The sequence below is a fragment of the Hydra vulgaris genome, chromosome 01, assembly GCF_038396675.1.
Source record: "Hydra vulgaris chromosome 01, alternate assembly HydraT2T_AEP".
NCBI classification, from domain to species: Eukaryota; Metazoa; Cnidaria; class Hydrozoa; order Anthoathecata; family Hydridae; genus Hydra; species Hydra vulgaris.
The window spans coordinates 50,956,254-50,981,787 of record NC_088920.1 but is presented as its reverse complement, the minus strand read 5'-3'; the positions used below and the strand labels follow the sequence as shown (position 1 = coordinate 50,981,787).

The 25,534-nt window shown below is 27.7% G+C and overlaps 1 protein-coding gene across 1 annotated transcript; it reads left to right on the top strand.

The window, feature by feature from the left end:
• Positions 1–512: 512 nt before the first annotated feature.
• LOC100212363 (uncharacterized) lies at positions 513–25,171 on the top strand. The gene is made up of 4 exons (XM_065788508.1): positions 513–825; positions 20,058–20,504; positions 20,599–20,916; positions 24,570–25,171. The coding sequence occupies exons 1-4, from the start codon at positions 651–653 to the stop codon at positions 25,073–25,075; spliced, it is 1,446 nt and encodes a 481-aa protein (XP_065644580.1). The 5' UTR covers positions 513–650; the 3' UTR covers positions 25,076–25,171.
• The last annotated feature ends 363 nt before the right edge of the window (positions 25,172–25,534 follow it).

Below are 25,534 nucleotides of genomic sequence, written 5' to 3'. Positions count from 1 at the left end.
TAAAATTTACCAGATCAGAAGTTCTTGAAACAGTTTTTACAAGATCGCAATTCAATGCAGTCTTCTGCTTCTGTATTCAAAATATTTAATAAAATTTACATAATCTGGAATTTAATTTACTAAGATTTTAACAAAACGGTTACTGAGATTTTAACAAAAAGCCCTTACTTGTGATGAGTTTGTTAAATTTGCAATAAAAATACAATATCAAGAATATCTTTTGGTCTGATGGGGAATGGAGTTTAATGGAGAACGGGTGTGGGTAATGGAGTTTAATGGGGAATGGGTTACTAGCAAGAGCATATAGTGTGCTAGGTATATAGATATCTTGAAACTTCTTTGTTTTTTAATAGTATGTATTGTTTTATACAGTGTTTCCTGTTCAAGTTTAATTTTGTAATTCTACATGTAAAAATGAACATGGGTTTTGTTTTGTATACATAACAAATCCATACCAGCTTATAAACTTTAAACAATTTTTTTTTTTTTTTGTAGATTATATGTTTAGCTTATCTAATGTTTGTAATTTATTTTGTTCTTCAGTTTTTTTATGAAATTTAAACTTTGTTTCAAAAAATAATGAAACAACGGAACACATTTAAATATTAATATGAACCATTGATGGACTTGTACAGTTTAAGCACTGCAGGATGGACAAGTACATGCAAAATATCCATCCCGCACACATAGCGCTTGGTATAATGATAGGTGCAAGTGGAACTTTGGTTGCAGTTCAACTTTACTCTTTGTTGCAAAAGCAACCGAGAAAAGGCAATCCTCTACTACAACAAAATGATGTTCATTTGTCACTCTATCAATCTGCTGGTAAGTATTTGTATTATATTTTTGATGATATTTTATTTATTTTTTAATTTTTGTTTTTATTTATTATTATTTGATTTTAGATTTTTTTATTAAATTTTTGTATCAAATTTTATATTAAAATAAATGAAAAAAAAACAAAACAGAATTCCAATGATAGCCATTTCCTGGCTTCTCTTCACAAGTGCAGTGAAATCATCAAATCACTAATTGATTTCACTGCACCAGCTGAATCATGAAAATTTTAAACTTTTAGTTGTTAAAGTAGTTGTTTAGTTTTGGTTTTTTCAAAATGCTTTAAACGATAAATTTACTCCAAATTTACGAACAACTATTATTCAATTTGCAAAAAGCAAGCAAGAGCAAGAAAGCAGTTTACAGAAGACTTAAAAAACAGAATATTGCATGAGTCTGGAAAACATAAAGAAAAAGGAGAATTCCAAAACACCAATGTTCAACTAAGCACTAAAGCAATAGTGGCAATCTTAGAAGGTGAAATAGAAAGTGATACTTCAAGACTGGAGTGAATAGTTGTGTTACTTCATCAGTAAATAGATCCAATTGAGATATTAGATTATAAGGAAGATCATTAACATAGATAAGGAGCAACACAGGATCAAGGAATAAACCCTGTGGTTTCCTAGGAGTTACTGGAAACAAAATAGTGTTGTCTTCACGGACAACTTTAGTTATGCGATGAGAATAGAACAATTAAAAAAAAAAAAGACCAGTATGCCAGGCTTTTTTAGAAAACCTTTGATATGTCATTAGCAATGGCTTCTGCTTTCATCTGATGCACTATAGAACTTTTCTATTATAATGACTAACAAGTCAGCATGAGAGCAAGAAGATCAAAATCCATATTGATTGTCAGGAAATAATTTGTCAGACTCAAGGTAAAAAGTTGGTTAATTAAAAATGAAAAGACTTAATAAAATTAATTAAGACTAGACTGAGCTGTCAAGCCCAAGTGAATTTGCTAATAATAGTAAGAAGACTGGGCAATAGTTAGAATGGTCTCCAGATCTCTAGAGTTTTTAAAAATTAAAACAGTTGTTGTTTTCTAGCAGGAAAACAAGGTTTAGTTTTAAAAAATTTAAAGAATAATGAAAAGAGTTTTAAAGCTTTTGAAAGTAACAGAAATATTGTCTGAACCACAAACTGTTGAGAAGTTTAAGTTAGCAGCAGAATCATTCCTGATTCCACTTCTAATATTATATCGCAAAAAAATCACGAAAAGTGAAAAAATTTAGTAAAAGCAAATTTTACTAGATTAAAAATTTAGTATAAGCAAATTTTACTTGATTAAAAAGGAAAAGACTTTTGAAATCTCTATACAATAATGCTTTTTTTGAAATTCAGGTTGGCTCAAAATATTTTGACATTTTTTATCACATTTTAAATGACAGCCATGGCAATTTTTAATTGCATTTTGCATGTTGACCATATGTGTTCTCAATGCAACTAGGCATAAAACAGCATTTGTGTTCACAATGCAAAAAGACATAGAACAAACAAACTTGTAAAAAAAAAAAACCCATTAATTTTAAACAAATCCAATTGGTTGTTAGTAACAAATCGAACAACTTTTTATTTATTAGTATTTAATTTATGCAAACAAAGAATTTGTAAATAATGGCAAAATATTATAAACAACGGAAGTGTCTGTTCTAACAGTTTTGCAGGAGATATATCAATATAGTTATAAAGATATCTTGAAGTGTTTGTTTGACATAATTTATGAGCCTAATTACAATTTAATACATTTGTATTGGTATATTTTTAAAAATATGCTACTTTTAAAAGCATATAGAATGAATTGTGTAATATATATATTTCATTTTGCTCTGTGCTAAAAACAAAAAGTATTTATCTTAATACATTACTGAAGCCATAATAGTTGTTTGTATCAACTTAATAGACAAAGATATAATTGTTTTTATAACAATATGTTAAAAATAACTTATTACTTTTAAATTATTGTTATAAGAATAAAAGAAACCAAATGTCAATTAAAGTTTACTAATTATATAAAACGAAACAAGTTTGAAAATGAAAGTAATTTGTTTATAAAGTTTACCGCCTCTGTTTTTTAATTGTTTACGCATTCTGAATGAAATAAATTATTTTTTCAAGATAGTTGAATTAGTCCCGAGTATTTAAAAAAATGATACTAAATACAGAAAACAGTTTTGAATGGGGCTAAAAGTTATGATTATTTATGCAAAAACGACTTTTGTAGAAAAATCAACACTACCATAGTTTATCTGAATCTAACATGACATTATTGGTAAACATACTCATTTTGGTGTGGTATTGAAAATAATAACTTCAATTTTCAATTAAAAAAATGGTTTTTCATGGATAATTTTCCCAAATAATGTCTGATTTATAAGTATTTATAAAAAAATAAATGAAAGAAAAAGTGTTAATAAGTATTTATAAAAATGTAGTTAAATGTACACTTTATTTAAATAATCATACTTGGAAAAAGGCGATATAAAGATGGCGGATGTTGTGACACAAGATATTGATAACATTATTTTAACTGAATCATCAAACTATTTTAGTGATTTTGAGAACTTTTTTTATGATTTTTGTGAGACTGATGTGATGTTTTATTATGAACATGTAAACTTTTTCATAAATGTTATCCTCCAAATTCAAAAACAAAAGAAACGAGCGGATACTAACAGCATATTTTCTGAAGTATCTAAACATTTTAAAAGCAAAGTTGAAAAAGTGGATGTTGGCAATTTTCTTTGCATCTTGTCTCGGAAAACATTTTAAGTTGCTTACCGAAAGATGGGAAAGAATCTTTCAATGTAATAGGTAGTCTTAATAAAAATATTTATAACGATACTATAGAATTATTTCAAGAAAAACTTAAGTCTATGGAAATTGAAATAAATACTTTGAGAAAGGAAACAAACAATCTATAAATGATAGAGAGCAGTATATCAATCTTAAAAGATGAAAATTTATTCCTACAACAAGAGTTAAGTGAAATGAGGAAAATAATTTCATTTTTTATTGATTACGGTAAAAAAAATCAACTGACTAAACTTGAATCACCTAAAATTTCAAATCGCATTTTATGTAACAATTATAACATATTGTTTAATTCGACTAATAGTTCATTTAATGATTCAAATAGTGTTGACAAATTACAAACGAAAGTTACGCATAATAAACCTAATAAAATCATAAAATTAAATGAAGTTCTTTCTATAAACCCAACAAATAAAAAAGATTGATTAAATAATCAATTACTTGCAGTTCGCTCTCAATTAAAAAATAAGAAACATTTTATCCTGAATATGCAAAATCAACTATTTCTCAGATAAATGAACCAATTCAACCTTTGTACCCAAGAAAAGAAAAAATATCTAATCAATTAATTTTGGTAAGGAAAAAGCAAATAGTAGATTACTCTAATTATCAAAAAAGTTTACTCAAAAACAAAAACTTAAAAACTAAAAATACATCTTTCTGCAAAACTAAATCTATTCAGAAAAGTGTTATAATCTTTGATATTCAAAATAATAATCACAAATGGCCCTCAGGAATAACTTTGATATGTGGCGAAGAAAGAGTTTTTAATGGTGCATCTATTGAAAACATGCATTTTAATTTAATCCCACTTCTGAGAAAAGAACCTCAACTAAATCTCCATATTGAAATGAACAACTGCATAAATGACTCATCAGAAACTGCTATAAACAAACTGAATGATCTCATCACAAATATTGATTCTAAATCCCTTCTGCTTAGTTATTCTATCAACACCAATTTGCCGCTACGATAATGCTAAAGCTCAGTTGTCATCCAAACACTTAGCCGCAAAGATAAAAAGATCCAAGTAATTAAACATTAATTACTCAAATTTAACAAAAGAACACCTTGGGCTGCAGGGTCTACATTTAAACACACTAGGAACAGGTAGGTTAGCTATGAATTTTATTGCATATCTTAAGTCTCTTTGATATTTCTAACTCCCATAAGCTAAATGGTCACCAAACAACCTTGTATAACCCCAATGAAGAAAATAGTCATGTCTGTTTTGGATAAACTTAGTTTAAAATTCACAAATATTGTTAGTATAGCATTCATCAACATAAATTCTATACAAAATAAATTTACAGACATTACTTCCTTTATTAATAAAACTGTTGATATTTTTATTATTGGGGAAACCAAGCTAGATAAATCTTTTTTAACCAATCAGTTCTTATTAACAGGTTATAAAACTCCTTACTGTTTTGACATTTCTAATCTAAGTGGAGGTTTTCTTGTATATGTTAATGAAAACATCCCTTCAAGAAGGTTAAATAAAGTAGTTATACCTAATGATGTGCAAATCATCACTTGAAATTATATTAAAAAATCGAAAATGGCTAATATTAGCTATTTACAAGTCTCCATCTCAGATAAATGATTATTTCTTCATTCATCTTAAAAAAGTGCTTGACTTTTATTTGCAATCCTTTAATAATTTAATTATAATAGGCGACTTTAATTTAGAACACCATAATAGTTCAATGAATGAATTCTCAGAACTCTACCAATAAAGTAATTTAATACAATCAGCAACTTGTTTTAAATCGGTTATAAATACATTTTATATCGATCTCATCCTTACAAACAGAAAGTTTTGTTTCCAACATGCTAATGCTGTTTGCACGGGTGTGAGCGATCATTACCAGCTTGTCTATGCTATGTTAAGATCTACTTTTTGCAAGCTACCACCCAAAAAATTATATAGATCCTTCAAAAACTTCTCAAGCAATATTTTTTCTGAAAACTTAATGATTTAAAATCTTGTCAAGATATTTGTAAAATTAATAAAATATTTAGTAAAATTTTGAATTTACATGCAGAATTAAAACTAAAATCCTCAGAGGTAATGACAAGCTATTTTTTACTAAACCATTTAGAAAAGCAGTTATGCTTTGTTCATACTTAAAAAATAAATACCAGGCTTATAAATCTAAAATTTCTTTCTTATTATATAAAAATCAAAGAAATATTGTGGTTAACTTTAATCAGAAAATTAAACGAACGTATTTTGGATGCATCAATTTGCAAAAGAAAACCAAAACCTCTCTTTGGAGATTATGTAAATCATTTCTTTCAAGTAAGTCTGGTAATTTCAATGAACGTATAACTTTGGTGCAAAATGGTGAAGTGATTTTTGACAAAAATTTAATTTCAAATATTTTTAACGACTTTTTTCATAAATGTCACTTCCTCTGTTAATAATGAAGGCAAGATCTCTCAACATTTAAACATAATTTTGCAATACTCTGTTAAGACGGCTGTTGAGAGATATTTAAATCATCCGAGTATCAAAATTATAAAGAACAAATTTAAAATGATATCTCCGAGTTTTAAATTTCATAAAATTACGCAGAATGTTTCCAAAATTATTGATTCAATGAAAATTAATGAAACTAGCGACAACATACCAACATCTATGTTAAAGTCCTATGATAAGTTTTTTAGAGAAAGTCTTGCAAAATGTATAATAAAAAAGCATTTCTGGTAGGATATTTCCTTCCTTTTTAAAAATGGCTGATGTCATACCTTGTTTTAAGAAAGATGACCCAACAGATAAGTCAAACTATCGACCAATAAGTATCCTTCCAGCTCTTTCAAAAGTATTTGAGCTTATTATATTTGAGCAAATACGGGCATTTATTGAGCCTAGATTGAACATTCTGTTGTGTGGCTTTTGTAGAGGTTATGGCACTCAGCATGCGCTTTTTATTTTACTGAAAAAATGGCAGGAATGCTTGCATAAAGGAAATATTATTGGTTCCATGCTTATGGATCTTTCAAATGCTTAGGACCTGATCCCTCGTGATTTTTTAATAGCTAAATTGGAAGCTTATGGTTTTTCTCATGAAAGCCTTAAACTTTTACTATCATATCTAAGCAATCGTAAACAAAGAGTTAAATTGGGTTCATCATTTTCTGAGTGGTTAAGAGTTTCATTAGGAGTTCCTCAAGGATCAATGCTTGGGCCAATATTCTTTAATATATTTATAAATGACCATTTTCTATTTATTAAAGACTCTGTGATTTGCAATTTTGCTGACGATAATACTCTCTATGTTTGTGATAACTTAGAGAGTGTTATTCTTTGATTGCAAACCGAAACACTAAATGCCATTGAATGGTTTAGTTTTAACTATATGATCGTAAATCCCAAAAAAAATTTCAATTTCTTATAGTTGATCAAAAATATTCAAACAGCCAATTTATAATGGTTGGCGACGACAAGATTTTGCTTCAGATAAAGTCAAGCTACTTGGTGTTACAATTGATAAGGTTTAAAGTTTGGTGATCACATTAAAGCTCTATGCGGAAAAGCTAATAGTAAGTGCTTTGCCCTTTCTCAAATAAGAAGTTTTCTATTTTATAAAGAAACAACTCTATTATTTAACGTTTATATCTTATCAAATTTTTCATACTGCCCTTTGATTTGGGTGTTTTGCTCAAAATACAATGACAACCTTAATGATAAAATTCATAAAAAAGCACTCCACATAGTCCATAAAAGATTTGATTTGTCTTTGGATGAAATGTTAAAATTAAATAATAAACCAAGAATCTATCTTCAAAATTTACGATTTTTAATGATTGAAGTTTTTAAATCCCTTAATGGTTTAAACCCTGAATTATGAAGGGCTTATTTATAAAGAAAACTTTACCATTTCAGCTTAGATGTTGCAATAAATTGGTGCTACCGCCCTAATGCTCTAATCATAAAAATACAAATAATGTCTTTATAGAGCCACCTCACTCTAGAATTTCCTTGACAATAAAACCATGTGCTTAAAAAGTCTCCAGGTGTTCAAAAATAATATTTTACATTGGAACAGGAAAAAATGTTTTTGTAGAATTTGTAAAACTTAAATTTATGTATTATTATTACTAATCATGTCATTTTTACAAATTTATAAATTTATTTGTTCTTTTTACGGTATTTGCAAAGTTATTTTTTCTTTTTACAATATTTATAAAAAATCTTTTTTTTTCTGTTTAATTTTTTTTATGCATGATATTTTATTTAAGTACATTCTTATGCTAGCTGTTACTGATTTTTTATGGATATTTTTACAATATTTTTGTTTGTTTGTATTGTCTATACAGTTCATTGTGTTGATTTTAATTAGTTTATTTATAAACTAATGTATGCAATCAACTATAAATAAAGTTTTAAAATGATTATAAATGTCACGTTACATTCATTAAAAGCAAACACCAATATGTGCTTTTATGAAAAAATCAAATCTATAGATTTATCTATAGCCAAGCCCCAAGGTACTTTAAGATCAAAATTACATCTTTTCTAAATAAAACTACACTTGACGATTTTTATAGTCACATTACTTTTACCAGATTTTAATAGTGGTTAAAATAATCTTTTCAGACGTACCAAATATGTCATACTTTTTGATGAAAAAAATTTACATATATTTTAATTGAAAAAACTTGTATTTTTGTTCGGAAAAATATGTACCATGTCTTTGTTGCATTGAGTTTTCTTCAATGGCAACTATGTTTTGGTAAATATTTTTAATTATGTAGCATGATTGTTTTACTAATTTATTAAAAAGCATGTTTGAAGAAAAAGAATACCTAGGCAGTAGGGCGATTCCACCTAGCAAAATTTTTTGCAAACAAAAATTGATATGGCTGTGGAAGATTTTATATATGAATCCTAACACATTTTTATAAAAAATAGTTAAAAAAAATGTAAACTGATTTGGGTTTCAACATTTAAAAACTGACAAAATTGGGAATAGTTGTGCAAACATATATACTTTACACTTAAATATGGCTTGTGGTAAAAATTGGCTAAAATGTAAAGAATTAATATAAATATACAAGCTTAAATATTTTTGGATATCACCCATATAATATATGTCTGATAAAGGTGCTAAAGAGACTAACTCTCAGATCAATGCGTGGTAAAAAAGCGTAAACTTTACATATGGCATCGATTGAATAAAAATAAAACACCAGTTTAAGAATTTTTTAATTATCAATCAATTTATCATTTACTTGAGATAAAATAATTGGTTTCGTTAACATTCCTGTGATTTTCTTTTCTGCTCTAATCTTTATTAAGAATAAAGTTGTGCCTTTTTTTGAGACCATAAACTAGTTTAGATACTTTGGTTACAGACTTTACAACACATTCAACTGGTTGAGAGTTGTTTGGAAGATATGTAAGTGGCAAAACTTCTCCAGAATCTTTTGTGTTCATTAGATTAACAGATGAAAAACAGTGCAAAGTGGATCAGATTTTTTTATTTTTAAATTAAGCAAAAGTTAAAATATGTATTTTATTTTTTCAAGGCAAAAGGATGGAAATATATGTCCTTCATGATAAGAAATCACTAAAACCAAAATATTTATTATCTAATGGCTCACAGAGAGGTTTAAAGTGAGTTGTGTTTCGTGATTCACTGTGCCCCAGTACTGGGGCACTGTGAATCAATGAACACAGTTGTGAATTAATGATAGTAATTAGGGGCATAGCCAAAAAACTTTAAGGCTGTATGAGTAAAGGCACTTCGAGCTATACTTTTGGCATACTTTTAATGAGATTAGTATAAAATCAAAAAAAATAGACATTTTGAAATTTGAGAAGGAAAAAAAAAGAATTATATTGATAACAAAGCTTATAAAAATATTAAAAAATTAAAAACTCATTCAAATATTATTATTCATAACTTGAAACTAATAATTTCATTTTCATGTAGTTTGTTTGTTAAAAGTGCATGAATTTAATCTTTAAGATCGTTAATGGGCCATAGTGAATCAACCAATTCACTGTACCCTGATTCATTGTGCCCCACCATAACAAATTAAGTTTAACTCTAATTGTTTGGTACATCTTCTTGACTCAATGCATGGGTTTGCTTGTGTCACTGTTTTTATGACTAGGCAACTCATTCTATTATCTCCTTATGAGGGTACAGCTCTAAAACTCAGTTTTATGGTTCTGAGGCCGGCTGGTAGTCAGGTTTCCCAAACTCTGTGGTAGCTCTCAGAGAGGCTGATTCCATCAACAGCTGAAAAATATCAAAGTATTAACATGGATGGTGTCCCTGCGCATGGATGGTGTCCCTGTTTGTACTTTTGGTGTGCATTGCGGAAGCCACATTTGGAGCCCTTTGTTACGGCTTAGGGTTTATTAGTAGTAATGAGGCAATTGCTTGGGCTATTAAACGGTGTTCTGAGTACTATCTATGCTTTGAGTCAAGTTATTCTATCTAATTTAAAAATGAATATTTGCAATCTTTTAAATCGTCCGTCAATCGTTATCTTGCTCTACAATCTTCATCTTTTCTCTTACAGTAACTTCCAACTTTAATTAGTGGCTGCTTGCAGCCTTGTTGCAAGCGAAGATGTTTAAAAAAAAAAAAAAACTGAGTATTGTTTAAAGGAAAAGCTAAACTACTAAAAGGAAGCATATCAATAATCCGAATGAAAAACTTCAACTATTAAAGATATTTCAATCATAATCTCCGTAAAAAACATAAGGAAGGTAAGAAAATTTACTTAAGCTAAAAACTAAAATTACGTACCAAAAACTGGCAGTCAAAAATTATGTGGTAACAGCTATAAATAAAGATTGCTGATATATGAGCATATAAAATGATTACATTATCAAAATGAACAAAATTCTAATCTTTGAGAAAATGCATCTTATTCACTATGTCCCTCGATTCACTGTACCTCAACTTCTCCTACTTACTAAGCCATTTCAATATTTTCAATCTTCATAATTGATTTGGGTTTAATCTTAGGAACAAATTTTTTATTTTCTTTATTTTTATCTATTGAACACAGTTTATTACTCAAACTTGTGTTTTTGTAGGCTATGCAAAATAAATTGAATTCGTGTTTCTTAAAAAAAAAAGTTGCAACCATTATGGCGGTTTGTTTACAATGTTTCAGTCATTCCGAGTAACTTAGTGTGCTTTTCATTTCTTTGTGTTCTTTTTATGTAAAAATATTTATTTGGTTTGTAAAAAATTTTTTTACAAACCAAATAAATATTTTTACATAAATGGTTTTCTGATGATCTCCTTTTTCTTGATTTTTATAAATTTTTTCAATTTGCTAGTTATTTTTTAAGATAACAAAGTTCAAGTACAGATTCAAAGTTACACTTACTTGAAGGGTAACTTTGAACACTATTAAACTGAATATCAATTTTAATATTTTTATTTTAAAAAGTTGTTTAGATTTCTTTGCATTGTTTTAAAATAATTTTTAAACATATATAATATATATATTATATATATATATATATATATATATATATATATATATATATATATATATATATATATATATATATATATATAATAAGAATATTTGAAAATAAACACAAGCTATTCGATAAAATAATGCAAATCACAAAATAAACTTGTTGATCAAATTTTAAGATTATGAGAGAAAAATCTTTAAAGACAAGACATTTATAATTCTCTACTCATACATCATTTACTATAAAAGAAATATTACAGCAGTCTTCTCCATTTGATGAGCGCTTCCTTGCTCTTGCAGTTTTGCACTTGCCCACATGCCCACCAATTCTACGGCTGGCCATAGAATTTTTTGAAAACATGCTAGGAATTTTTTGGCGAGCGCTTATTCAGCGCTCACCAAAACATTCCTAGCATGTTTTTAAATTGCAACAAATCTTTTTTCTTAGTTAAACTCTAATTAAAGAAGTACAAAAAACAAATATTTTTAAAATCGCGCACCCCAGACAAATAATTACTGTTTGGCCAGCGCTTTTTCGTGCACATTGTGGTAAATTTCAAGCTATTACAGTGTTTAAGGTTTACAAAAAATCAAAGTTATAATATCTAAATGTAAATAAAATTATTGCAACTTAGCAACCAACGTGTCATCATTTATTGTATACACATTCTCATTAATTGAGAAGGACTCATTTAAAATGTTTCCAAACAATTTATCAGTAATTTCTATTTTTTCGACTTGGCCAGGGTATAAGTTCCCTTATAGATGAGACAAAATTAATTTTCAACAAGCTGTTAGTTTTTGGTGTTATTAGATAATTATAATTACTAAAGTTATAGATATAATTACATAATTACTCTGTTTTGAGACACAAATTTTTTCAATATTATCATTGTCTCATTCGACTTGGAAAATCACAATCAACTTGGATTTGTTCATGTCTCAAGTCATTATGTTGAGTCACAAACTTATTTATAGCATAACTATGATCTTCGAAAAAATGTGCATTGTAATTGTTTACTTGTTTCCTTGAAAATTATCCAATATTGAGTTAAGCATCAATATTTCACATCACAGAGCCCGAATTAACGCTAAAAAATCTAATCGCGATTTTTTTGTTGCTCATAACCCCTCCTGCACTCCCGCCCGAGGGGATGGGGCATTATTTATTTTAACTTATTTATAATAACATATATAATAGGTCTCATTTTTGCATAAGATGTCATAACATTTACGTTCAGCGGTTGTAAAGTAGCTTTAGTTATAGTTTACATTATTTCTATTATTATATTGCATTAAATCTAACAGCTATATTTTTGTAAAATCAATGAACTTGATATTATCTTCTTTTAATTAATTATTTCATTTTCTATTTTATTTACATATTTTAAACTGTTTAAAACAACTAGAATATTCAATTTTCTATAAATTTTTAACAGTAAAAAAAAATATTTCAAACTCTAACAAAACAATCTATAAATTTGAAACAGTTATAAAAAACTATTAAAAATGACGAAAACATTATCGTTAGTGTTCGGACTTTGTCAAATAAAATTCCGGTTTACGAGAAATTTCGAGAAATTTTTGATAAAAACTGAAAAATTCGGAAACGATAAATTATTATTTCTCGTTCCCGAGTTTTTTCCTAACGTCAGAATGAATAAAATATTTATTAATTTCTGTTCGAGTATTTTCGAAAAAAATCATTGTTTACAATAATTTTCATTTTTGACCACTATGTTTTTAAATACATTTTACTTTTTTTTACCTTTAAATTTTACAACAAATTTTTCATTGTTCTTTGTTTATTTTTATGATTTATTTTTATTTTAATTAATAACAGTGCAGAGACTTTCGGAATGGCGGACGCTTTTTTATAACGACTTTTATAAATAAATTATAAGATAAAGAAAAATAAATTATAAGATAAAGAAAAAAGAATAAAATAAGAAAAATAAATGAAATAAAAATAAAGAGAATGAAGAAAAGAAAAAAAAGATATAAAAAAGCAAAAACTAAAAAAAAATTAAAAAACAAATCAAACAAATTAAAAAAAGAAAAAAATTAGATAAGAAAAAGACAAAAAAACAAAGTTAAAAGAAAAAAAACATTCGAAAATGGAAAGTAATTAAAAAGAATTTTAAAAATATATAAAAATTGCTCCGTTTATGAAGAAAGAATTGGCAGAATTGGCGAGAGAATGGCTTTGTGTCCCAGCAGCTTCAAGCAGTAGTGAAAGGCTCTTTTCACAGAGTGGAAACATCATCAGTTTAAAAAGGCAGAACTTGGATCCTTCCACCTCCAAGAAATTAACCCTCATCAAGGTCAACTACGAGTTGGTGGTTAAAAAAAAAAGGTCAAACTGTTGAATGATGAGGAGAGAAGAGGTCGACGCAATGATGGAAGAGGAAGTTGAAGAGAAGGAGGATAGCCCCAAACCACCAGAAGCATCATCAACCCCAAAACCTCTAAAGAGAAGGAAATCATCAGAACAAGGTTCACAACAGAAAAAAAGAAGAGTGTCCATTAGATCAAAGGATTTGTTCCAAACCCAGTCAAAAGCCAGAGAAGGTCAAAGCTCAAATGCGGAGTTCCTCTAAGTGATATAAAAGATTAAAAAAGTGATAAAAAAGTTGAATTTTAGGTCCACTGATTAATTATTACAATAAATAAAGTTTGTTTTATCATAAAATATATTTTTTATTTCTGTAAAAAGTTGTGGAATTAAAAACTAACAATTAGAACTGTTAATTTATGCCTTAGACTTTTTATATCCTATAAGCTAATTACTTCAAAAATGTTGTGGATTAAAGTAAAAAAAATTCGACAAAAAATGATAAACTTACAATTTTTCGACGAAGTATGATTGCCGAAACATTACAAACATTCTCGAAAAATTCAATAAATTTCCGACTTTCGAGAAAGATTTTTTTTCTTGAAACAGATTTTTACGTTATTTTAAGTCGGAATAAAATTTTTATTCCGTTCCATTCCGAACTAGTTTTTGTCGAATCGAGTGTCCGGACACTAATTAACGTGATAAAATGTTAAAACTTAACATTTTCACGAAAACCTGCACAATCACAAGCAAGAATGATAATTAAATTCTTATTAAGTAAGTTTTCTTATCTAAGTAACCTTATCAAATTGACATGATATTTCTATCTATTGCTTTTTCATTCAATTTATTTTTTAATAAAAGTTAGCATTCACTTTTTTCATTCAATAAAATAAAGCGAAAGAAAAAAATGTGTCTAAATAATAGAATCTTTTACGATCTAATACTTTTTGATTTAAGTTTTGCCAAGTAATACGCAATATTAAACTTTTTCCGTAACAAGTCAGCGTTTTTTTACGGCCATTTTATGTAAACCACGTCCGACTGGAGTATTATGAATAACATGGTTAGATAATGAAACTGAACCTAATGTTATTTGTTGATGAATTCGCGTGGCCTCTTTATGTTGCGCACTGCACAAGTGCGGTGCCAGTGAATCTTTTTTTATTGATATTGTTCCTGGTTTGATCCAGGTCATGGAAAACAATTTTGTTTGACTTATCCGTTTTTCAAATTGTTTACATAAACTGCATCTTAATCTTATAACTTCATTTCCATTTAAATCGTATTCTAACTTGCAATTAAAATGTTTTTCCCACTTTTTAACTGTAGATAATCTGCATCTGTGGTCCTTATTTGCATCCATTTATTGCTATTAATTTAAAATTAGCAAGTGTACTAACAAACTTTAAAGTTTTTTTTTAATAAATATTTAGAGTCTATATTGCCTTCCACTCTTCTTTGCAAAATAAACTTATAAAAATATCATTAAATTTGTTCATAATGAATGAGCTAAATCAGAATAAAGCCCTTGAGAATTCGAGTTAATCGCGAAGGTGCGAAAAGTATTTGCGATAGCGATACGCTTAATTTGAGCCCTGCATTATATCCATGTTGCACATGTTATCTGCAATTACTCCATTTATTTTCTACTCTAGGTTTTGAATAACTGAAAAATAGTTTTATATGACAATTCTGCACATTTTTCTTTGAAATACTATAAGGCACTTTTTCTTTCAACAACAAATATCTGTCAAGATAAAGCTAACACCATTTTCAACCTGGTTGGCAATCTTTAAACTATTGTCTTATTTTTTCCCTTATTATCCAGATTGATTTTAACAAAACTTTTAAAGTCATTAACACCAATTTGTATTTATAATAATATTTTCTTGTGCCAGAATGAGTTCTCAAATATTTTCTTGACATTTTTGAATGCTAAAAATATAAAGAGAACTGCTATTATTAATAGAAAAATAAAAATTAGTTCATTAATAGTATATATAAATATTAAAAATAAATTATAAAAATATCTACCTACTTAAAAATTTTAATAAACTATTGCTTGTATTTTTTAAGTTATTTTATAAAATACATTCATTAGAAGCCATTTAATGTATGATATTATGCATTAAATGGCTTCTAATGATAGCATTTTATAAATAACTTTCAAAAAATATTAAAATAAATTATAGATATAAATAATAAATTATAATTAATATTAAAAAAATAGATATAAAAGTATGTTAACAATAGTTATTTTAATTAATTACTACATTAAAAAGATGTCTATTATTTATTATGTATTATTGCAATGTTACTCAGACATGAAGAAAAACATTTTTGGGTAAAATTGAATATTCAAAGTTATCCTGATTTTGGTTATGTTTTAGCTAAGTGGAATTATATATCTGTTTTGTAGCAAAAAACATGAAAGTTAATATTATTTTGAGCTTATGTTAAAATTCGACAAATAAATCAATAAAATACAAAAGTATTTACCTGATATATAATAACAATAAATACAAATTGAAAACATACGATGCTATCACCACTTTTGACTGTCACTGCAATAGGATAAAAATATTTTTGACAAATAAAATTTATTTACTATGTTAAAACTCCTGTAAAAAAAAGTAATTTATCATACTCTCGTAGGTTGAAGCAACAGCAAAGAAATTAGCAAAGGAAAAAAAATTGAAAACATTTACAAGTTTTATTAAATGTTATCCGCAAATTCAATGTTACCCAGAATGACTGTATGAAAGAGTTTATTGTTTTGCCGTTCCACACAGCGCGCCATAAACATAATTAGTTCAGCTTTTAATATTTCTTTTTTGATAGAAAATAACACTTAAAATACCTTTCCCTAATCAGTTTACATTTTTTATTAAAAAATAATTACATCATTGTTCTTAGTTTTATTCACAGAATTTTCCTCGTCTATACCAATATTTGATGGAAAAAATGGAATTGCCCTACTAGGTAGATTCAAGGTAATTTTTATTTGAACCATTTGGAAACAAAAGCAAATAAAATAAAAAGCAACCATCATTGATTAAACTCAAAGTGTTGATGCTCTTCATACCACAAAGAAGTAAAATGGCAATAATCAACTTCGATCAAGCTTCAAAGTTAGAGAGAGGCTTGACTCAAAACCTTCAAGAAGGAATAAAAGCTTCCTTGCCTACCTGAACCTAGGAGATTACAAAAAAGGTGCAATTATCAGCCATGAGAAAAAAATATATCAGCCAAAATTGAGTAATGACTAGTCAGTAAATCATTACCAAAGAGCATTCAAAGATCATTCTTTAGAAATACAAAAGCAATAAAAAAAATTATAGCAGTTTTGTTATTTAAAAGGAAAAGATTTATGCAATATCCTGTTCCAAAGTTTTATTACTTTTGTTTTCTTATTTTCACTATGATAAAATTGATAACTTTAATAAAATTTAGTATTAATTTATAATAGCTGAATGTATAATTTGTATAATAGTATTAATTTATAATAATTTATAATGTATAATTTGTATAAATAGTTGTATAACATAATAGTATAATAATGTATATATGCCCATCTATAACAAATCCTTCCTTAATGATTTTTAGATTAGGCAACATTGTGTCAAAGAGGTGTCCATGATGTTATCATTATAATTTTTTAAATTAATATTATTAATATAATTACTTAGTGTCACTCCTTTGATCAGGTTTCTGCAAAACAAATGTAGATGAGAAACATTAGACTTGTGATATCGCTGCTATTAATAAATAAAGAACTGTTAAAAAATAAATTTAATGAAAACTACTAGAAAAGAAGGTTTAATTTTAAAAACTTTTTACCATATAAAAAAACCTTAAGGAGAACACTATACTAATTCTGCTTCAATAACTATTAGGTTTAGCGCTGACAAACAGTCTTTGTTGTCTTTAAATGTGTTTTAATTCTTTTTAATTTGCAGATAGATTTTGTTACAGTTACCATGTTAACAAGTATTGTCAAATATAGCATAAGTGCTGTAATTATATCAGTGAATAAGCAACTTATATCACATTATGTTGTTGTGGACACATAAAATGTAAAAATGGAGAAATTTTCAACATGTAAGATGCTCCAGAAAAACAAAACAAACACTGAACCTTGTTACCATTTTTGAAGTTATTATTTTTATTGTTAACTATGAAATTTATCTAAAGCAGCAGTGTAGTTTTCAGGAATTTGTCAACAAGTTGTCCAGATTTCAAAAGTAAACAAATAAACAAATAAATTAGATTAATTTTTTAAAATAAAACAACATAGCACATTATTTTGATTTCAAATTTAATTATGGAACTATATTAATCAAAATTTTGAAGTTGATACAGTTGATACACCTTGGGGTCAAATTTTAGAGCAGCTACAGATTAAATTTCCAACATTAATATATATATTAATGGAGAGGTATGACATACTTTTAGGCATCAACATAAACCATAAATGTCAACAATTAGCTATCTGAGCAACACATTGAAAAAGACAAAAATCTTGAGCTTTAGAACCAACAGGTTCACTAGAGCCAAAGTTGTCAGTCCTTGGCCTTGCCTTAAGGCTAAAAATTGAGGCCTTAGCCTTGAAAATTTTAGCTCTGACCTTAATTGTTTTGGCCTTCAAAAAAAATACATATTTTCTTATTGACTTTGTTGAATTCTGCGCATAACCTTGGTCTATTTTTACAAAATGTGATTGTATTTTCACAGCACTTGCTACTTACAGTTTTGTTAATAATTGGCCTTAACAAAAATTGAAGTTTTTGGTCTTGAAAATGTTTGCGTAGGCTTTGGCCTTGAAACTCCTAATCTTGGCCTTGACCTTAAAACTCTTGTCCTTGTAACTTTTGGGCTTGGCCTTGTAACGTGTGGTCTTGGCCTTGCTACTTTTAGTCTTGTTAACAACTCTGATTAAGGTGAGCCATTTATAGTGATGAGCATTAGAAGTCACTAATAACAATTTAGGAATAATGAGAAAGGCTTGGTCAATTTGATCAGAAAAAATATTGAAAAAAAGTCACAGTTTTTTGATGGAAGAAAAAGAAGAATGTGAACGATAAAATTGCAGGTTTTTTTTATTGGAGAGGAGCAAGGTGAATGATAAAAAATAAAAACAAAATTGATGAAGTGAAGAGGTGCTTGAAACGAAAGCATAAAAAAAATACTCAGAGATAATAATAGAGAATTTAAACTCGGCTTTATGACAAATAGATGAACCTAAGTATATAAAGTATGCAATAAAGTATATAAAGTTGAAATAAAGTATATAAAGTATGCAATAAAGTATATAAAGTTGAAATAAAGTATATAAAGTATGCAATAAAGTATATAAAGTTGAAATAAAGTATATAAAGTATGCAATAAAGTATATAAAGTTAAAATAAAGTTTATAAAGTATAATCAAAGGATAATAGTCATCAACGATATCCGAAGATGAAACAGTTTTGAGGTAAGGTTCAACAGATTTTGAAAACTTATTTTGAAAACTATGAATATTTGTAAAGGATTGAAAAAGTATTTTTAGGTTCTTTATTCATGTTTTAAAATAATAGAAAACTTGACTCAATCATAAATAGCATATGACACTGTAAGCAATAAACTATGCAAATGCCTTATTTGCATATTTATCAACTCAAAATTAATCCTGCTAATCGACTCAAGACTCCAGTGAAATATGGTACTGTTAAAATTCTTATATTTTTATCAAGGAGGTGCAAGCAAAATCCAATGAGTTGAGTCAAAAAGATCTACATTAGCATATTTGATGAATAAGGTCTGCAAAGCTGGTCATCAGAAATTTTATGATTACCTCTGGTATAAGTAAACTATACTAGAGTATAATTTACTTCTCTTTTAAAAAACGGAAGTAACTTACTCTCTGAAAATTATAGGCTTGTCTTGTTGACTTCAGTGCCATTCAAAATAATATAAAGCATAATAGGTGAGTTGGTTATAAAGCTTAATGAATTCTATTTTAACTCCATGCTTTAACATGATTGGATGACATTCTTACAAGCTCTTTTCTTCTTTAATTTTTTTTTTCCAACTGAATTTTATGTCCAATTTTTCAAGTTTAAAGCACATTCTCATGTATAAGTTGATCTTCATATTTACTTTGTTTAAGCTCAAGTCCCCATTATTATCTTCTAAATTTAATCCATCACAAATCCACAAATAATTTGAGATTTTAGATTTTGTAATTTGTAGTTGTGAAAGACTTTCTTAAAAAACATTTGCTTTACAAGTATGATAGAGTATTTTTAATTTTTTTTTTTTTTTTTTTACTTTTAAAGAATGAAATAGAGTTATCTGATTGTTAAGATTTTGATACCATTTATTACAAAGTAAAGAAAAAAAAATACAAAGTTGTAATATACAAAGTAAAATAATTTCCATTTACAAAATAAGTGATTATAAAAAACGTCAATTTTAATTGACTTACATTAATGTAATAGTTTTTACATTATTAATATTTTAATGATAGTTACATCAGTTTGCTTATAATATTAATATAATATTTTAATGTTTTAATTTTTATTGGCAATATGTAATTTTGGTACCATTGATAAAATTTTAGCTCCTTTGATGCAAAATCATCATTCAAATAGTCTGACATCAGCTACCCTTACGCTTAACAATGACCCTGTTGATAATGATTTGTCACAGCCATCTGAACAAACATCTGTTCATAGATTTCTTTCAGAAAATGAAGAAGCTGCTTGTTTCGACAATGATGTTGACCATAAAAAGGAAGCTGAAAAATTGCTTTGTCTACTTTATAGCATTGGTGAGACGCAATCAAAACAAACTTATATAATTCATCGTGGAATAAGTTGTAATATATGTGGGACCAACCCTTTAACTGGTGTTCGTTTTAAATGTATCAATTGTGTTGACTATGATGTTTGCTCTCGATGTGAACCATCGTGTAATCATCAGAGAACACATGTTTTTGTAAAAATCACCACACCAATACCACCTCTAGTCAATCCGCGTTCTGCCATGCTGCCAACCTTTTATCCAGGTGTGAACTATTTTCTATTATAAGCAGAGTTTATATTTAAACATATATTTAATGGTTTTATTTCTTTAGGTTTTTAAAATTGTTTTCTTTGTAGGTAAAAACAACTTAGAAAGCTCTTTGCCACTAAATGAAATAATGGTTCTTCGCGAAAAATCCAGTTTTGACACAGCTTATATTGAAGTTTTATATGATCAATATTTGTCACTCTGCAACGATGACAGAGGTATCACGAAAGATGTGTTTCAAATGTGTCTTGGACCACTAACGTCAAAAAAAAATTTAGTTGTTCAACAATTGTTCCAGTTTTATGATCAAGATAAAGATGGGATTATTAATTTTAATGATTTTATACATGGAATGTCTGTTTTAACAAAGGGCTCAAAAGCAGAGCGTATGAAACATATATTCGATGGTAATAAGCTTTCTTAGAACTTAATTTTTGCTTTGCTTTGCATAGTTTATTGCTTTAGCTAAATTACTATTAATTTTGATATATTATTATTTGATATCATGTTTAAGTTTTTAATATTTTAGTATATGATATTATTTTTTTTTTTACCTTCATTCCTGAGAATACACACTTTTTAATCTGTATCTGCCATTCTGTCAATATCTTTGTTATGGTAGCTTAATGATCGTCATACTGATTGGCTTGACTCTAATGCCAAGTATTCTCTAAAATCAAATCTCTTTTCATAACATCGAAAGTTGATGAAAAAAAGATTTCTAAAAGGTATTCTCGCATAAAAGCTAGCAGCATTGGCGCAGTGGTAGCGCACTTGCCTCAGAAACATAGGATCTGTGGTTCAAACCCCACCTCTGGGCAAGTCTTGTGACATCGGTTAGGAAGGAGAAATGAACTTCCAATTAAATGCTCATCCGCGGTGCTCTGTGATAAGACCGTAAGGACTACTTGGGGCACCTAAATAAAATTAAAAAAAAAAAATTAAATCTTGAACTCTTCCTGACATTTTAGACAAACATTTAATGCATTGACATTTAAGAGAGCTTCTGTTATTAAGTATCCATTTAAAATTTTCTGATGCTTGTGGTTTGGATAAAGTTTTTACAGTCTTGAAAAATTATCCAGAAATCTCCTCATAACTCTTTAAAGTAACAAAAACTCAACTGAATCTTCTTGCCTGTTAAAAAATGGCATGTTGTTCCACTCTGACCCTTTCGACATTGTTCAAACAATCTTCTTACAATGTTTTAAGTTTTTTTTTGTTGTTGTTGTTGTTTTCGGAAAGGTTAGACTTATTCAGATTATTTTATATTTATTTATATTTAATGTTTAAAATAAATGAAATTTAATAGAATTTTTTGAAGATGTTTAACAGTATTTTTAAAAACTAATTAATAATATTAAAAAAGTAGAGTAAAAGTACCGCAAACCGGATACTCTTCACAAACCGGACAAAAAGCTAAATAACTTTTTTAATATTGAGAATTTGTAGGATTTTTTTTTCTGGAATAAAGTTGTTTGTTAAAGCAATTCTGAAGTGTAAAAAAAAAATTAATTTCAAGTTTCTATGGAAAATAAAATTTTATTTTTTTAAAAAGTGTTAGTTTTTCGGAAAGTTGTCCCTAAAAGTGGACAGTTCCAAATTATATGAAAAAAACATAGATAAATTGATAAATTCAATATTTTTATTTTTATTGTTAAAATATACACATAATGATAATACAAGCAGAAAAAACTAGAAAAAAAAAACAAAGAAAAAAGCATAAGCAAGCTTGAGCTTGAAATAAAAATAAAAAATTTATAAACTAGGTTCTGCAACTTTTCGTGCAAAAGAATTCTTCGCCTTTTACACATCTTTTTGGGAGACAAGGTTCACAAAGCCACAAACTGCAACCTGATTTTTCACAAGTTTTCCATAAAACTTGCATCTCTTCGTGTTCGAAAAACTTTGGACACTTTTTGTACTTTTTTGGCTTTCTTGGCAGGAGTTTCTACTTCTGTTGCTGCAATTTCAACATGTGTTCATTTTAATAGCTTTGCGTCTTCTTCTTCTCTTAACCATGCTTCTTCTGTAAAAGCTTGACCAGCCACTGTTCTAACATTTCTCATTTCTTTTTTTGCAGGATGCTTGTAAGCATTTTGAATAGAATTTGCTTCAAGAGAGCTCTTTCAAGACTGATTTTTATACAAGTCGCTAATTCTTCTTGGGAAGTTAAATTTAAAGTTGAAGTTGGAGTTGCAGGCGGAATTAAGGTTTGTGTTTGTTAAGCAGTTTGAGGCAAAGAACTTGGGCTGCATGGTGATTTTGTAAATGTTGATAATGTTATTAAGACATTAAAAGTTTGACAAATTTGTAGTTTTGATTTGTCAATGTTGTCTTGATTTAATGGAAAGAGCCTAGTATTTTCAAAACCAGCAATAATTTGAGTACGAGTGTAAGCTTTGTTCATTTTTTTAGACAAATTGCTAAAACCACTTTTAGCATAAAATTTTCTTAAAATATCACGCCAAACATCTTTAACATGGCAAAATATACCAACATCTAGAGGTTGCAGAATGTGAGATGGGTGGGAATGCAAATTAGTGTTATATTGTTTTTTTTTTACACTTTAAGGATACACTTAATGACACGTGTGTGCTGTGGCTATCCAAAACTAAAATATGTTGACCACCAATTTTTTGAATGTGAGCCGCTGCAAAAATTGATTACTTTCCATCCAACCAGATGGTGATGTTTTGTAAAGTGTGTTTGGTGGGCCTCCTTTAATTCAATCATCATAGAGTCAATTCTTTGATTTGTAAACGACAAAAGGCGGTAGAAAGAATCCGTCAGCATTAACACAATTAAGAACAATGTAGTTTATTTTTTCGTTATTTCCAGTTAATACTAGTGGGCGCTTTGCACCTCTTCTGGTAATTACATCAATTACATCGGTAATTACTTTCGCATCGCCTTTGTCACCATTGAAACCAGTTTCATCGCAGTTCCTCAAATGCACGGCTTTACTAAAACCTATTCTTGCTAAATCAAAATGTTTTTTCAAAGCATCAAAATAACGAGCAATAATTTCCAAAGCCCCAATCGCCAAGCATCTGAAGAAGGTGAACTAAGGTTAATTCTATAAAAGGGCTCAATTTTGTCGTATTGCCACTACCAACTACTGAAGTCTTATTTGATTTTCGGTCGGAAAACGTTGATTTTGGTATGCGGTAGAATACTTAAGCTTAACTTGCCATTTTCAATCCTATTCAATGCGTTTTTTATTGTCTTCTTAGTGTAAGCCTTCTCATTTGTTTTATTTTTTTGCCATAATAAGTTTAGTAAAATCAATTCAGTTACAGATTTTTGAAATTGAAGAAACGAAGCACTTTGTGTTTTGCACTTCAATAGTATAAGTGCATAAGTACAAAATTAGTTAACACGAAAGTGTGAAAACTTAAAAAACTCAAATGAAAAAAGTTCAGTCAGTGTGAAAAAATAATAAAATAAATTAACACAATAAAAAAATTCAATTAAAGTGAAAAAATAACAAACAAATTAACCTATTAAATTTTAATTGATTATAGGGTTGATTTATTGTGTCCGGTTTAAGGTGAAAACTGAAGAAAATCTTATTTCCGTCATAATTTTTTAACGGAGTAAGGTATTGAAAATCTAAAACTATTCTTGAAATTAGAAGAAAATTTCCAACAAAATAGCTTCCTTGTTTTTAAATTGCCTTTTTAAATCTTTCATGCTGAGAACCTAATTTCCAAAAAAAAGTTTGATTTTAAGGGTTAAATTTTGAACTTAAATATTTTATTAAAGCAATATCTGAATAATTTTTTTTGAAATTTTCTAATTTTCCACACACTAAAAATTAAAAACTTTTTTAAATTTTGCAAATATCTTTATTTTTAGTGAAGATATTTAGTTTTTTCGTTAAGTGTTCGCTTTTGCGTCCGGTTTGTGCTACTTTTACTCTATACTTAAAAATATTTAAAAAAATTATTTATCAATACTTTAAAGATATATATTTAATAAATAGATTTCTAAATAAATTTTGTTTTATTATTTTTTTAATACTATGTTAATTGATTTAAGTTGCGTTTTATATTAGGATATGATCTCGATAGAGATGGTTATATTTCTCGAGATGACCTAATACAAATGTTGCAAGCATATCATCAGCTTTCTATGGAAATCGTACGAGATGTTGTGCGTTCATGTGAAGAAGAAATGATGTCTACATACGATGACTCTGGTAACAGACCAATATCAGCTGTGTTTAATGCACCCATTCCTGATACTGGTAGCTCTGGGAATTTTATTAAAAACGAGAGAACACAATCTGTGTCTGAAGAAAACAAAACTTTAATTCAAATTAACTTATTTGATTCTTCAACTAGTCAAGGACTAACAAACAAAAAAAACAATAAAAACCGCGAACGCTTGTCTGCAGTAGAAGCAATGACTCAAGATGCTATTGTTGAGTTAGTTGACCAGATCATGCATGATGCTGATATTGATAAAGATGGAAAGTTGTCTGAACATGACTTTTATCAATACGCTGTTATAGATACTTCTTTGCTTGCTTGGTTTGAAGCAATAGATACTGTTTTCTAAATTTTATTTTATATTAAAATGTATATAGTGTTGGTAAATTTTGTTTTTATGATAAACCCAGGTTTCCTAATATAAAGTGTTCTTATAACATTGAAATATTTGTTATAATAATGTTAGCGGTTTTAATTAAAAGAAGTTAAAATTATTTTTTGTTTTGTTTTATAAATGAACATTTTCTATAAGTGTTTTTTAACTATTTCTTTTATATTGCATGCACATGTTTTAACTAATGTGTTCAAGGTTTTTGCGGGTTAAGCGTTCTTAGATCTTTAATGTCATCTTTAAATTTTGGCAAAAGCAATGTATATGTGTGTGTGTGTGTGTATATATATATATATATATATATATATATATATATATAAATATATATATATAAAAATATATATATATATATATATATATATATATATATATATATATATATATAAACTATTTTCATTAAATTTTTTTTTTTTTTTC